Below are 15,668 nucleotides of genomic sequence, written 5' to 3'. Positions count from 1 at the left end.
TCTAAACCAGGAATGGATTTGCATGAGTAGATCACAATATCAATCAATAATGGACAAAAAATTGCATCATCTAACGGTCAATGCTCTGTTATCGATTCAAATTCTCCGACACCGTGCACGCGGCATTTTTTCGGAGAAGAGCGGCTGGGGGTATCAATTGATTTAGATCAGCATTCAATTATGAATTTTTTTTTGGATTTCACCGACAGATAAAGCGTTCGAGAAAGTGATCAGCTGTGATTAAAGCAGTAGATGTTATTGAGCTGCTTTGATGACCAACAGATATCCCCGAACTCCCCGAAATTGGAGTTTTTTGGGGTCCAGGATCGTGCAGGTACCAAATTGGGCTGCAGAGGTGTTTGCAGATCGCAGGAACAATACGGTTGCCCCCCACTTGGACTATTGCCCTTGTTTCTTTGGGTTTTAATGGGGATTATTTGACACTATTGATTTTGCGGACACATTCAACAATGGCATTTAGCCATACAAGAATGAACAACAAGTATGAAATGCAAGCGAGTGAAAGGCGGATAGATGAATAAATGATGTGAAAAAACCATACGGAGTAGAGTACCGGTAGGTCGGTTCAGATATGAAGCAAAGTCATCCTGCAGCTTAACCCACCTGCGTTTTGTGTGAAATATCTGATTAGTTTTTTTTTGTTAGACTAGTGTTCTTGGCTTACCTTCACAGGCACTCACGCCACTACTATGGGGCCCGGTTTATGGGGCCAATGATCTCGGGCTTATTTGAACATTTGTGTGAGCCAGTTGATCCCAGATTATGGAAAAAAAAAAGCAATTCTTCCCACGTTTTAGGGATGTGCGTCTAGTGCGATTGCAAACATCAGAAGGGGAAAGTTTCCTATTATGGATGTATAGGCCGTCTATGTGGTCTTTGACCGTGCGATTACCATGGATCAGTGGCCTTATCAACGAATCAGAGGCCGTTTCACTGGTGACAGAGTTCATGCCATGTGGAGACTATGCCCAATTTGGACACGCGTATATATTTTTGCTTCAAATCCTGGCAACTCTCTCGTATATCATGATGCAAAACGAGACTACTGGTCATCACATAGTCTCGGGTTTCTAATAATCACCAGACAAGTATGGGGCCAGCGTTTCTGGGATTTGACGACCAGGCTGACGGGACCAATATCAATATCTCTTCAAGAATTATATAGTTTATTCTTCTAGCACGGTGGCTGAATGGTGATCTTCAAATCGGGTGGAGAGGATCTCGTGTTTCTCTTAGCTTTCTACTCTCTACATATTTTTCTTTTTTGTGCGGAATAGTTCAGTCTTTTTTCCCTCTTTTATACATATGTATTAAGAAGCGGGCCATTCCCCCACACCATGATCCCGGGAGACTTCGTCTCGAACATTGACGAAGTGGCGTCCATATCTACTATAATTCAATAGAGGAACTTTGCGATCTCTCCTTCAGCGCATTGAATACCTTCCTGTTCAGAATCAATCTGTGCACGACATTTGGCTTTCACTCATTTATATACGCCTTCATGACACGATGACAACATTATCAACATCCCGTGGTCACCAGGCCCTCGCCGTTAGCATTGTGTTTACGACTATAGCGACATTCATTACTGCCGTCCGTATATTTACGCGAGCATTTCTCGTGAAGCAGATGGGGGCAGACGACTATGTCGTCCTAGTCTCTTTAGGCTTCTCATGGATTTTCTTCGGCCTGATGGTAGGCGAAGTCTATCATGGCATGGGAGAGCACTACATTGATATTCCCGCCTCGATTTTCAAGGCTCAGATGATCGTACGCCCCACCTCAGCAGAATACTTCCCTTGCGCAGTGCAGTCTTATTGACATAGTTACCTTCCAGTACTTTTGGGCCTCAATTCCTATATACCAAACAAGCCTCATCAGCACAAAGATGTCGATCCTTCTTCAATACAAACGAGTCTTCTCCACACCACGCATGCGCCTAGCATGTTGGATCATGATCGGTGTTCTAGGTGTCTACGGAACCTGGACCATCATTAGCGCCTGGGCTAACTGTGTTCCTCTCGCCAAGTTCGGGGATCCAAGTGTCCCAGGTTTCTGTTTTGATAAGAAAGCTTTGTGGTTTTCCAACTCGGCTATCCACATTATTACAGATATTGTCATTCTCATATACCCAATGCCAGTCCTGAAATCGCTTCAACTGCCTAAGAGGCAAAAGTTTGCTCTCATGGCTGTTTTCGCGCTAGGTGGATTGTAAGTCCAGCATATGACGCGATTCCTCTACAATGCTAACAGTGATTCTCCCAGTGTCCTGATTACGAGTATACTCCGCCTCAAATCCCTCCTTGTTATCTCAAACTCAGACGACCCAACTTGTAAGTACTAACAACACCTGCCAATGACCTTTTCAGGCCCACGAGCGAAATTAACAAAATACTCCAGATGATAACGTTGGTGCAGCAACATGGTCTGCCGTGGAGTGCAACGTAGCAATTATCTGCGCCTGTCTCCCGGGCACACGCGCCTTCCTCTCCAAGTTCCTACCGCACATTTTCTCCACCCGAAGCAACGGCTACCGCAGCAAGACCGCACGACCTTCACGAAACGGCCGCAGCGCCATAACAGGAGACGGCAACACGCAGGTCCTAGCTTCTGTCGTTGGTGGGCGTGATCATAGCCTAGGATACGATCATGATCTAGAAGATCTTTCGCTATCTGGCTCCTTTAATAGCTATACTAAGGAGCCTGTGAAGGAGGTCTTTGTGGGTATTAAGGTTACGACTAATGTCACGCAAGAGAGAACCTCGCATTCAAAGATTGCTGTCAATGATGATATGGGTAGTACGAAGGAGTTGGTGAAGAAGCATAGCTTTTGATCTATAATGATTTGGGTTGGCCTAATGAGTTCATTCTTTAAATATATTTATTGCTTCCTACTTTTGGTTTGGTAGTACTCTCTTTTATCTCATACATCGGAGGTCATATATATCTGTTGCACAAAGTATGCCTTTTCCGCTTCTTTCTGTCGCTTACCTATACGCTATAAGACTGGAAAGGGGAACACTATCTTGAAGATGTCAAAGAAGAATAACCAAGAGGCCCGCTGAAAGGACCGCTAAGGCTTGGTCAAATCGAGACATCAAACATATATCCGGTTCTGTCCAGTCGCTGGCCTTTGTTATCCTACTCTTCTTCAGCACTGACAGTATAGTCCTAGTTCCCAATACATGCAGTATTGAAAAGATTATGAAAGGAAATTTGCAACACAAATTGCTAAATTCCAAACGTACTGCTACTCTCCTATTCAAACAATCTGACCGAATACTGCATTAAGACCCCCATGTCTACTTGTTCCCTGCTCTGACAAGCTCACCAAATCTAGTTCCAGTCTCTTGCGCTAACACGGCCGGCTTGCCCACCTCCACAATATCGCCAGTATCCATAACCACCACCCTGTCAAAGTCCATAATCATGTCCAGTCGGTGGCTGACCGCAATGACCGTGTAGTTTGTAAACTCGGTTCTAATAATCTCCTGCATGATGCGTTCCGTCTTTTGGTCCACGCTTGAACTTACTTCGTCTAGAAGCAGGATGCCACCTAGTTTCCCAGCGGCCCCAAACTTGCGCTCTCGAACTGAGTGTCTGAGCAGGGCTCGGCCAAATGAGAGCAGCTGCCGCTGTCCAGCGCTGAAACTCGAAGCATTCATTCCTCCGGCTAGGCCACCTCTTTCCTCAACAATGTCCCATAAGCCGACGGACTCGAGCACAGTTCTACACTCATTTAGGGTGGCCTCCTCGGCAATATCAAGATTCTTCTGGACTGTAGATCCGTCGGGTAAGAAGACGGCCTCTTGGGGCACTGCGATGATGCGCTGACGCAGCACGGATCGATTTAGTCGATGGAGCGGTAAATCGTCAATCACAATGTTTTCCGCCGTGGCGGATATCGGATCGAGGAGCTTGAGAATTAAAGCGACAAGACTAGATTTGCCGCTACCTGTGCGACCACAAATAGCAACCTTTTCTCCAGAGTTGATGGTCAGGTGGATATCGCGGAGAGCTAGGCTTTTGGCCACATCATCACCATTGTCAGCGCTAATAACATAGTTAGCATTGTTTTAGTATGGGGTCTATGATCCTTACTCATATTTTGCCGAAACACCCTTCAGTTCCACCACCCCACGCTGAGGCCACGGTTCGGGTGCGTCGATGTCCTCTTCATCTCTGTCTTCGGGTATTACGGTCTCGTTAAATGTCTTTAGTCTGGCAATTGCGCCAAGTGAGGTTTCAAGATTGGTCCAAAACAGAACAATGCCAGCAAGGTTCTCTCCAAAACTCAGAAGACTGTACAGAGCGGCACCGGCGAAAGCAGAGTTAGAATGAAAGCGCACGGCGAACGTTGTTAGCGCTACTGCTAACAGCATGACTACCACATCCAGAACGACATTCAGCCATTCCTGGATCATAAGAAGGAGATACGAAGGCCGCTGGCTCGAAGTGAGAAGACGAGCATTCTTTTTGATATCTTCATGAATGAAGCCTGTGTAGAATTTGTGAGCAACAAATCATCTAATTAATGCGCAGCAGGTGTAATGATTGGTACTTACCGAATGCCCGCAATGTTGTGATGCCTTTGACAATATCAAGAAAGTGTGTGCTAAGCGTGTGTCAGCAACGATAGTGAATATACTTGACGGTACGCTCCCATTCACTTACTATAGCGGGCTCTTGGCTTCCAGGTCGAGCAATCGAAGCTGCCTCGAAGTGCGCAGGTAAAACTTTTGTAGAACGTAAAGCAGGGCGGCGAGAAATGGGAAGGCGATAGCCAAATAGGGAGACGACGCGAGCATAACAGCCATTTGCCCAACAACTTGTGTGATCTATCCATGCATGTTAGCTGCTAGACTCAGGTCTTGATTCGTCACGCGTTGGATTATCGAGAACAGGGTATTGACGGTGGCATCTGGCAGCTCCGTGTCAATGAGATTCAAATCTTGTGAAAATAGATTAGTCGTGACACCTATGTCGGTTTCAGTGAAAAAGCGAAGTGGTGCACGAAACAGCGTCTTTAAGATGTCTTCATGCAGGTTGGCGCCAGCACGTTTGATGGATACTATCCAAATGGAGGCACCAAGTAAGAACAGCGAGATCAAAGCACAGATCTGAAAGAGCGCGTAGATTCCGGCCCAGTAACTCGAAGAGTGGGCTGGACTTTGCGATTTTATGTCCCCAACCCAGTACGTAAGCCCTGCAGTAGACCGTCAGCCTCTGAGAGCTGCTTTGGAACCAACCCCATATCAAAGGATTTGGAATACTTACAGATAGTCGAAAAGTTCAAGAAGAAGCCCCAGAGCACAGCAAAGAAAACGGCAGATCCTGCGAGCAGCCACCCCATACTTCTGATATAATGCTTATACACGGTGCCATCTCCAACTTGCCGCGATGCGTCAATATTAGGGTCAACAGTAAGCTTGGCCGCTTTTTCATTTTTCACCGGCGACGAAGATTCCTCTGCGCTCTTTTCGATACTTAATTCCTCCGAGGACGTCTCGCTTTCGGATCTCTTCAGGCCCAGACGGTGAACATAGCCACCACCAGCTATCAGTGTGTTGAATGTGCCTTGCTCACTAATGCCACCGTCCCCAAGGGCTATAATGTAGTCTGCCGCCTGTAGATGTCGAACGCTGTGCGTACAGAGTAAGACAGTGGTTTGGCGGCGTCTCAACAATCCTTCTGGTCCAAAGACTTGACGGAAGACTTGCTCTTCGGTGTCCGCATCTAAGCCACTGAAGACGTCGTCGAGAATAAGGAAGTGGGCTTGTAAGTATAGGGCCCGTGCTAGGGAAATGCGCTGCTTCTGGCCTCCGGATAGGGAGATACCGTCGGATCCCACGTTTGTTTCATCGCCTTGTGGTAGGGTGTTGAAGTCAAATTTGAGAGCTGTTGCCTCAGCCACCTGTGCATATCTATCCTCATCCACAGGAGAGAAGCCTATTATGTTCTCCTTGATGGTTCCATTCATTATAAACGCAGCCTGGTCGCAGAATCCGACCACGGCCCTTGCACCTAGTGTGACTCTACCTTGGTGAAAGGGAATCTCTCCAAGTAGTGCCTTGCAAAGTGTAGACTTGCCCGATCCAATTGGTCCGACAACAAGGGTAAGAGATGACTTTGGTATTTTGGTGTTGATGTCTTGTAGGATGAACTTGTCTTGTTCCCAGCCGAAGCTCCCCTTCTCAATAACCACTTCGGACTCGTATGAAGGCTCACGGTTGAGCGAGCTCTTTTCAAAGCCTTTTTCAGAGGAGGCTACGACTTGACGAAAGTCTTCGCGAGTCTCGCACTCCAGAAATGCCTGAATTCGGCCAATACAAGCCAGGCCAGAGATAACTTCGGGAATACTCTGGAAAATCTGCGATAGAGGCTGCGTCATGAGGGTCAAGAAAGAGAGACTTGTGAATATCTTCGATGAGTCTAGTTGGTGTTGGTTCTGGGCAAAGGCAAATGTCACGGCCGGGCTAATGAGCAGCGGAATGAACCCAAAGACCGCCGCCCCAATATAGATCTTGCGGTAATGAACTCCCGCTATAAGCTCCTCGACGCGCAGCTTCTGCACGAACGTGCTCACGGACGAGGAAAGACCGGATATCTTGAGGTTCTTCATGCTGGAAATGATAGCAGCCGTCAGGCCAACGCGCTTCTGGACTAGTGACATCCATCTTCTCTGTGCCGTACCGATAAAATTCATCAGAATGACTAGGCCCAAGAAGCAGAGAACCACGACGACGATAGGAACGACGAAGACAACGCCAAGGCGGCCATTCAACATCCACGCACATAGCACTACCTGGATCAGACTTGCCCAGATATCATGTAGTTGTCGGAAGCCTATTCTAATTCTCTCAAGATCGGTACTCATGAGAGTTAGCGCTGCGCTGTCGTCGGCTCCGATGCGAGCTCTTGTGGCCGTGATAAAGGTCTCAGTAACGAGGATAGACCTTAGCATAGTGCGCATGCGATGATGATAATATCTTGTATATATGTTAGCGGTGCCTAAATAATCCACTCACTAAGCGCCTACCGGTAGAAGGCCCAGCTGATAGCAATTCCGGTATAGATCAAAAAGCTGGCGCCAATTAATCCATAGCCAAAGTTTGGGTTGAGCTCATCCTTTGAAAGGTAGTCTAGAAGCCCCTCAATGAACAGCGGCTGAGCGATAGAAAAGCCGAAGAGGGCCAAGCGGGGGATGACAGGGAGGAGAAGTGGTCCTATAAGTGTACGAATGAGGGCCTTGGTCAGACCGAATTTGTCGCCCTTCATCTTGTCCATGTCTAGATGTTGAGAGAATTTCTCGTGGAGGCTTGTTGGGTCCATGGCACCGTCCAGGGGGTACAAATCATTGACGGAAAGGACTTTGCTGTATCCGGACAGGAACAAGCGGTTGAGCCAAAAGAAGACACCAATGGATATTATGCCACTGGTTTCCTCTGGGCTATGCTCATCTTTGTTCCAACCAGCCTGAATCCACCTGGACTTATGCTGGGATTCCAGCAGTAGCACGACAGCTTTAACAGCCAAAGCAGCAGTAAATAGATTGCTGTAGGCGCGCTCCGTAGCCAGAGTGGAGGACAGGTAGAGAGTTCTCGACTGGGCTCCGTCTAGTAGAAGCGTTAAGAGCAGGTATCCCATCAATAGCATAGACGGTCGAGGTGATCGAGTGTGCTCAACATCACTCAGAGGAAGCATGATAAAAGCCGCTAGCAGCTTGAGGGCTGAGGTCGCTATGAACATGGCTGTGGCGTCGAAGTGACCTGCAGCGGCCAGGATGACGAGCGCAATTTGCAGCACAGCGTACACTGTAATGGCACTCTGGAACGATATCAGCAAGCTGCTGTACTTAGGGGGTGGGGTAATTTAGAATAATACACACCATTTTCCCTAGCCGAAAGGCAGAAGCGTTGACCATGGTGGGCTTTCGAGCAAGAGAAACAATTCTCCATGCTGCGAGCACTATGAAGAGGGCAGACGGGATGATGGAGAAGAAGACCTGCTCAAAGTCCACGTTGAAGTCAAATTGCTCGCCGTTCTGTTCAAAAAGCGAACCATTTTGGGAATTGAAAGGCATTTCGTACTAAGTAACAAGCTATCAGGCACCTGGAATGACTTGGATTATCAGATGCTCTAGCGAAGGACAAAAGCGAGTCAAGGCATCGTGAATGGACCCATAGGGCATGAAGACAAGAAAGTAGGAGAATCCTTCAGCACAAATCGCTGGGAAATCTCAAGATATTAAGGCGCGAGAGGCCTAATATAGAGGCTTGATGAGAAATCAATGGCGCTAGAGGCAGGGATCGGGGTTCGGAGTTGGACCGTAAGCACACATTATGCGCAGTCATACACATGGGCTTCTATTTGTTTCCCTCTGAAAAGAATTAAATTGAGAGAAAAAAGAAATTAAGAAAACACAGTAAATTCTGATGTGTAAATTCATCAAAGGCATCAATCCGGCCATTTTGAACGTATGAGCACCGGTAAGGACGTTCGACAAATGAGACCCCATTGAATCCCTCTGCTATGCTATAGAGCAATACCATGACATAGTACATTGGGTCAGCGGAAGCATCGGGGGGCAATTTTTGAAGATAAAAGCGGCACATAGTAACCGTATATATATATATCCCTACTTGGACAAAACACTACACAAAAAGGAAAATAAAGAAAGATCTTGAAATACTAATCAGTTCACTCCATAGACCCACTGAAGAGACTGTCTCGACGGGATGTCCCCGCTAGTGGCAGGATTTAGCAGACCAGGACTTCGACGTCAACGTGACCATCTACCACAATCTCGGCAGCGGTGGCGCTGGCGCTGAGGCTGGCTCCGATCTGGATAACTCATGAGCAAATCTGACGTTTGTCAAGCTCCTGATTCCGTCAGGACGCCCATCATTGAAATTGTCAGGAAGCTCTTCAGTCTCTTCTTAGTAGTAGATGATGTGGATGTTGACATCGCCAAGAAACCGGCCGATGTGAGGCTCAACTTGCTCTTTTTTGTGGAGCTGCGAGCTTGGTTAAAGGTCAGCTTGGCATTGAAATGTCGACACTCGGGATGTTGAGCTTAGGAGCCCCTGGTGCTCTTGGAAGGCGTGCTAGTAGGTAACTTGATGATGGTGATGATTCCCTATGGTATAGGGTAGAAGATGACGGGGCCAGTGGCCATTTTTGAACGCCAGTGCGCCATAACAGATTTTCCCATAGCTGATCACTCGGTTTAAACTATAAATTTGCTATACGGGTTGAAGAAAGAGTTATAATACGAACAACCTGAACGTAAAAGTATATAGAATAGAACTTAGAACAGAGAATACTTGGATTCAAGTGGTTAAGCATTGACCCATCTAGCGTAAAGGATACAATAACTCAGGGCTCAATTATCAGGCATTAAACTTATGTTTTGAGCTTTTACGGACAAGAATACTTGGTTGCCTCTATTACGGTCCTACGTTGTATGTCATCTTGTTAGCGGTCTTCTCAGTGGTTTTTTTTAGTAGATACTTCCTTTCCCTTTTCCGTTTTCTAGTTTGATAGTAGAGAGAAAAAGAAGGAAAGAGCCTAAACTGCGCAGACGACTCTCCTTGTATAACATATGATGGAGAATTAGCGCGACATTAGCATCTTCAGATGTATGACATTCTGATATTGCAAAACATACTGCAACATACTGCCGAAATCTACTATAGCGCACTGGCGGTTTGAAAGTTATCCAACCAACAGAAAAAGACATGCCAATAACAATTTGATTTCGTCTCTACTAAATGAAGACTAGGAGGCCATCATAGAAGCAAACACCAATAGTATTTCTATCGCCTCGACCAAGACACACTTGCTAATTCTTTCCTAGACCCCCGAGGCCTTAACGCAGATCAATCAAGGCGCATACTTCAAATGCCCGTATGCTACAGCATATTAGGCCACTAAAGCAAGGTGGAAAATAACTTCAAGTAAAATGCATAGGTCTAGTTATTACAACAATTACTAACATGGGCTACCGACAAATCCTTTCGAACACGAGATCTAGGGTATTATGAATGCATTGTAACAAGTGTACAGATGTCGAAGCGAACAAAACGAGCTGATCATTCAGTATGCATGAGACCCGCCCATTGTACATTCGAAAGCCGCCCGTATTTCAAGACCAAAGGCTCGTGACAAGGATGCAAAAAAAGAGAAAAGAGAAAATAGTTCTAGGGAATAATCTTGAAAACGACGGGCACCCATATGTGCAATGTGCAATGCGAAATTATGCTTGCAAATAGGCAGATGTCATCATGCAAATCCTAGAAACCTCAAGATGCTCGTGAACTCTGGATCTTTTGCAACGAGGATATAATTTACTCCCAAACATTGGAGAAGAGGTCATCAGATCCGCCAAATCCACCAGACGTCTTGTTGTTATTCGTGCTTGTGGAGGTAGGGTTGGAGACTGGGGCGGCGCTGGCCCAGCCGCCGAAGTCCTCGTCCGCTGCCACAGTGGGCGCGGGCTTGGAAGCAGCACTGGGCGCGCCCCAGCCGTGGCCCACGTCGTTCGGGGTCAAAGTGTCAGGGACCTTCATCATAGATGCAGGCGAGCGTACTGAAGCAGCAGGCGCTGGGGCAGGATCTGGTGTGCTCCATGCGTTACCGCCCCATGGATCAATGCTTCCAGACATCATGCTGGCTGCTGCTGTGTTCGCGGCGCTGGCCGATGGGGCTCTAGGGGGTGCGGGGGGCTGCATCGGGGGAGCAGAAATATTGAACGCAGACTTCATTTCCTGCTGAGGAGAGGTTGCAGTAGACTTTGGGGGTGAAACCGGGGAGGCAGATGCAGGAGGAGGCGAAGAAAATCCAAACAGATCATTCGACAGGGAGGATGATGGAGGGTTAGGCTTGACAGTCGGGGAGGTAAACCCGCCGAATCCGAAATCTTGCCCATGGGAAGAGACGGAAGTCGTTCGGGACTGGGGCTTCGAGGCTGACACGGTCGGAGAAGTTAAGCTATCAAAGAAATCTCCGCCCGCAGATCCCGAGGGCGATGTGACCTTCGGGGCAGCAGGGGTCGACTTGGCGCCGCCGAAAGATGAAAGATTAGAGAATGCCGATGGCTTCTCGGCGGCTTTGGCGGATGGGGGAGAAGTAGTAGTCGGGAAGCTCAGTCCACTAAATGCGTCCGTTAGACCGCCCATGTGAGACGAAGGGGAGGGGGCAGGAGGCGAGGACATGGCGCCGAATGAGTTGCCCCGCTGGTGCTGTACGGGTTGTGCTGGCTGCGGCTTCGAGTACAATGACAAGATTGACTGTTTGAGGTCTGGCCGAGACATTCCGGCTGGTGGTGCTGGTGTGGATGCTGTGCTAGACGGGTGACTACCAGTGGAAGGCTGGGTGCTACCAAAGAAGTCGAGACCCAGCAATGAATCATTAGGCTTGTGGGTCTTGGCTGGTGCAGGCTGTGCTTGTCTGGGTGGCGCACGCGGAGTAGGTCCAGTTGTGCTAGGGCGAGGCGGAGGAGAGATATCGTCGCCGAATAAATCAATCGAGGCTTGTTGACGGTGTGCCGGGGGCTGGCTGGGAGCAGGGACTCGTTGCGAACCAGAACGTTCAATCTTTGCTTTCTCCTGTACGACCGCAAGAGGCTGGTCGGTTAGTGATTGCTGCTAACTGGCTGGTCTATCGTGCGATCACTCACCAGATCGTCATCGCCGTCATCCAGGGTGGAAGGGTCCGGCATCTCACCGTCCATTACCCATCGCTTGCTCTCGTATTTCGTCCGAATGAAATTCTCGATTTTCCTGTTCACCTCAGTTGTCAGAAACGCTGTCATCACCGATCGACCGTTCAAATGCACTTACGCATCAGAGGGAACGTGGCCGGGTGCTAGTTTGGCTTCCCAGTATCTGTATTCTATTAACCCATGCCCAGTAGACAGTCAATTGGTTGCGACGAACTTATTGGCTCTTCCATTGCCCCATCTCACAACGCTCTGAAGTTGTTCATCGGTCCACGCATCGAGATCTACGGACTTGACTCGGCTGATATGCGTGCCCATACCCCTGTGGATGCCCGAGCACCGGATGCACACAAAGACTCCCAGGTTCCAGGAAGCCCATCGCGGATCTATTCGGAAGACAATTCAGTATATGAGCGCCAAGAAAAATCCTCAGAGATGAAGCCAGCGTGGGCGCAACTCAAGGAGGGGATCGGGGATCACCGACGCTTGTTCCGTTTACAGTCGGCACATATCTTGTTGTGCTCGAGTTTCAGCAGAGCCTTGATAGTCTGCGAGTTTTGGGCCGCTTGGCCTGGAGTAGGACGTCGAGACATAATAGCGCCTCAAGAATTGATGGGTGAAATGGATAGGGAACAATGAGAGCAACCTAATTATTCTTAGGTGGCGGTCGGCACAGTTGCGGCCTAAGGCTGCGGGTGTGGATACGGATGGGGGAAAATGCCAGTCACGCAGTTTGATATAAAGTAACATGGGTCATTAGCCAATAGTAGTAAATACATGTTTAGAAGAAAAAACACATCAGCTATATTGTACTATTTACTTGAATATCCACTTGAATAATCTCTTTAGAGCTGAGATCTATAACACCTGGTTGGTCCACTCACGCCTCTCCGTATCATGCATGTCGGCCTTTCTGCAGCCTTAGTTCCCGCACGATGATCGAACCTCATGAAATCGCATCAAGCTTTGGACTGAGGATTCTTCAAAGCGCTAGTATCTTCTGTAAAGCGCAGACTGACGCTGTTGACACAATGACGCTCATCCGTGGGGGTCTGATAACCCTCACCCTCAAATACATGGCCGAGGTGACCCCCGCAGTTAGTGCACACGATCTCGGTCCGCTTCATACCAAATGTGCTATCAACATGTCTAGTTACAGCACCAGGGATAGAGTCAAAGTATGCTGGCCAGCCACAGCCAGATTTGAACTTGTGGTCGGCAGTGTAAAGCGGCGCATCGCAACCAGCGCAATTATAGACGCCCTTCGACGGGTAGTGGGAATCATATTCACCGGTGCCAGGGCGCTCAGTACCCTTTTCACGGAGGATACGGAACTGTTCTATAGCCATTTGTGTGAGCACAGATCAAGCAGGTATCGCCTCCGACTTCAAGCCCCTTCGCGGTGTACGAACCTGGATTCAAAACAGCTCTCCACTGGTCTTCACTTCTCTGGTCGGGGGGCGACATAGAGTCGGTTGATTTCTCAGAGTTGTGATTGGAACTGAAGAAGGCACCAAAAAACGGAATGGTTGGTGCAGCTCTAAGCACCTTGTTGCTTGTCTTCGAATGCGGAGGCTTGCGCGTCGAGGACAAGAATCGGGAGGAGCAAAATGTCGGTGCAAGTCGGATAGGGATAGTCTGGTGTCTCAAGGGCGAAATAAGATTACGGGATAATTGGGGTCGCATAGAGAAGACTAATGAACCGTAGAGGCAACGTTTATAGCAAGGTGAAAAAAGAATAAGCAGTGACTGGCAACTGAAGCACCTGCAATGAGAGTGGAGTGAGGCTAATCCCATATCGGCGCCTGATGTTGGGGCCTTTACGTCATCATGCGGGGAGACTGTCGGGGACTCTTTCAGGCCTAGACATTGCTCCCAAGATATATAGCATGAAATAGATTTATGTATATCCCCAGATCTACATTATTCCAAAGTCGGTTGTTTAATTTTGTTCATAAATGCTTTTCATTCAAAATGGCACCAGGTCCCACCTGGGAAAACTCCAGCAGTGCAGGGGTATCTCAACATCAAATCAGACATAAAGAAGATTGAAAAAAAAAAAAAAAAAAAGAAAAGGACAAGCCAAAGAAACTTCAACGGCGGTTCACTCCGGTCACCAGCATGGAGCCCCGGTTGAGCTCCACACGCCAACCCTCTTTCTGCAGCATGTTCCACACGGCAGGTCCAATGTGTGATTTGCGGTCGAGAGAGTGGTTACCAACACCACACACAATATTGAACCCACCGTGGGAGCTCTGACCTCCCCCACGAACATACTTCTGATCTCCCAGTCCATCCCACCATGCCTGCACCTTATCGCGAGCGATTCTGACCGCATTGGCGACTGTCACGCCATGCAGATCCAGGTCAGAATGCGACGACTGGCGAGCCACCAGCCGGTCGGAAGCTGTCGCCAAATGGCGCATGGCGAGCTGACGTTGCTCGTTTCCGACATCCCGGTAATAGGCAGAAGCGCCTCCATAGAGGGGGTTGGAGCGGGCGCGGCGGGCGGACTGGGATGCTTGGGCGAGGGCAGCTGATCGGGCTGCGAAGTGAGAGTTGGCGGCAGCGGCAGCGGCGTTGAAGTCCATGAAATCCGAAGCAGTATCTATCTGCTGAGCGGGAGCCACATTCTCTTCCTCGTCGTCAAGGGTGACCGGAGACGAGACAAAACTGATGATATTTGAAACAGACGTAAGATCAGGCCGACGAGACAAGGTGTCGGCCAGGTCATCTACGGCTGAAATCTGATTATTTGAGAGTCGAATCAAGCCAATTAGAGTTGTGGGTTGGACGCCGGGGTACTTGTGACTGAGCTCCCCAACTTGTGTGACGAGTACAGGGTCATCCTCAATCTCATGGATGTCCTTGGGTGCATGGGCCTGTGCCAAGGCTCTGATTGTTGCACAGAGTGACATTGAGTTTTCATGATAAGTCGATGCAATTTTCTCCCTCTGCAGAGCACACGCCCGCGAGGACAGGAAGTCGATGTCCTTCTTTCCTGCCTCCCATTTATTAGTGGCGGTGTTGTTCATGGCCTGAGAAGCCAACTCGACTCGACGTTGTTTCTGTTGCTTATTCTTCTTTCGGGATTTCTTGCCGCCGCTGTTCAAATCGTCCTTCGCCTGGAAGCCATCAATTGACTTGGGAACGGATGATTGGCTGTCCTGAGCGGTCTCTTTGGGAGTTTCCTGAGGAACTGCTTTGGCAATTTGTGTCTCTTCGATAAAAGCAAGATTGAGCAAGACATCCATGGAACGACTAAGGTTGTCGTGACAGTCTTCAAGAATGCGTTCAGCTTCTAGGCGGGTGATACTCGGGAACATGCTGATCAAATTTTGTGCCTTGTCAGCAGTCGTCATACCCAAGAATGTGTATGCAAGCTTAGAGCCTCTGAGCCTCTGAGCCTCATGACTGACGTTGTCGGGGTTGTTGCCATCTTGTTCCGGATCGTCAAGCGATGGCCAGCTTGTAAAATCTGAGGGAGCATCGTTGGATGATTCATCGATCAAAGATCCTGAGACATCAGAGTTTCGGAGATTGGTTGTGCCTGTGGGATCAAATGGCAAGTCCTCTTGCTCGACAGCAGACGCGTTCAGCACGTCTAGGGTTTCATGCAACTGTTCAACTTGAGCGGGGATCGCCAAGTCAAAGTCTGAGACGATCGCAACAAACAATGCAGGATCAATTGGCGGACAGTAGGTGCTTTCAAGCTCCTAAATAGGGATCCAACGTTAGACCAGAGCCTGATAAGCAAGCAATGCAGCAACAAGCTCTGCTTCAACTGTGCGTGAACCAGTGGGACGCGACATACCTTAAAGAGCTCACCGTCGTGGTCCCCCATGGCTGTAGTGGTGGATTTGGTTACAGTGATGTGTAAAGTACTTGTCTCATTCCCTGTGGAGAACTGTGAGGTTGGACAATT

At 48.5% G+C, this 15,668-nt stretch overlaps 4 protein-coding genes across 4 annotated transcripts; 1 reads left to right on the top strand and 3 right to left on the bottom strand.

Moving 5' to 3' along the window:
* Window positions 1–1,530: 1,530 nt before the first annotated feature.
* N7500_006124 (putative integral membrane protein) lies at window positions 1,531–2,855 on the top strand (the record flags this gene model as incomplete). The annotated part of the gene is made up of 4 exons (XM_056677268.1): window positions 1,531–1,791; window positions 1,859–2,232; window positions 2,287–2,354; window positions 2,440–2,855. The coding sequence occupies 4 exons, from the start codon at window positions 1,531–1,533 to the stop codon at window positions 2,853–2,855; spliced, it is 1,119 nt and encodes a 372-aa protein (XP_056532268.1).
* A 468-nt stretch (window positions 2,856–3,323) lies between these two features.
* N7500_006123 (uncharacterized protein) lies at window positions 3,324–8,104 on the bottom strand (the record flags this gene model as incomplete). Its single annotated transcript, XM_056677267.1, has 8 exons — window positions 3,324–4,074; window positions 4,123–4,519; window positions 4,587–4,636; window positions 4,696–4,859; window positions 4,905–5,227; window positions 5,299–7,010; window positions 7,061–7,848; window positions 7,910–8,104. The coding sequence occupies 8 exons, from the start codon at window positions 8,102–8,104 to the stop codon at window positions 3,324–3,326; spliced, it is 4,380 nt and encodes a 1,459-aa protein (XP_056532267.1).
* A 2,266-nt stretch (window positions 8,105–10,370) lies between these two features.
* Window positions 10,371–12,336, bottom strand: N7500_006122 (uncharacterized protein; the record flags this gene model as incomplete). Its single annotated transcript, XM_056677266.1, has 5 exons — window positions 10,371–11,648; window positions 11,702–11,804; window positions 11,865–11,909; window positions 11,961–12,129; window positions 12,228–12,336. The coding sequence occupies 5 exons, from the start codon at window positions 12,334–12,336 to the stop codon at window positions 10,371–10,373; spliced, it is 1,704 nt and encodes a 567-aa protein (XP_056532266.1).
* A 53-nt stretch (window positions 12,337–12,389) lies between these two features.
* N7500_006121 (Peptide methionine sulfoxide reductase MrsB) lies at window positions 12,390–15,587 on the bottom strand (the record flags this gene model as incomplete). The annotated part of the gene is made up of 5 exons (XM_056677265.1): window positions 12,390–12,426; window positions 12,716–13,082; window positions 13,156–13,381; window positions 13,852–15,459; window positions 15,558–15,587. The coding sequence occupies 5 exons, from the start codon at window positions 15,585–15,587 to the stop codon at window positions 12,390–12,392; spliced, it is 2,268 nt and encodes a 755-aa protein (XP_056532265.1).
* Between the last annotated feature and the right edge of the window lie 81 nt (window positions 15,588–15,668).

The sequence above is a fragment of the Penicillium coprophilum genome (genome assembly GCF_028826855.1).
Source record: "Penicillium coprophilum strain IBT 35676 chromosome Unknown utg000004l_segment0_segment0, whole genome shotgun sequence".
Classification (NCBI taxonomy): Eukaryota; Fungi; Ascomycota; class Eurotiomycetes; order Eurotiales; family Aspergillaceae; genus Penicillium; species Penicillium coprophilum.
The sequence above is the reverse complement of the archived record's forward strand: the minus strand, read 5'-3'. Positions and strand labels throughout refer to the sequence as shown.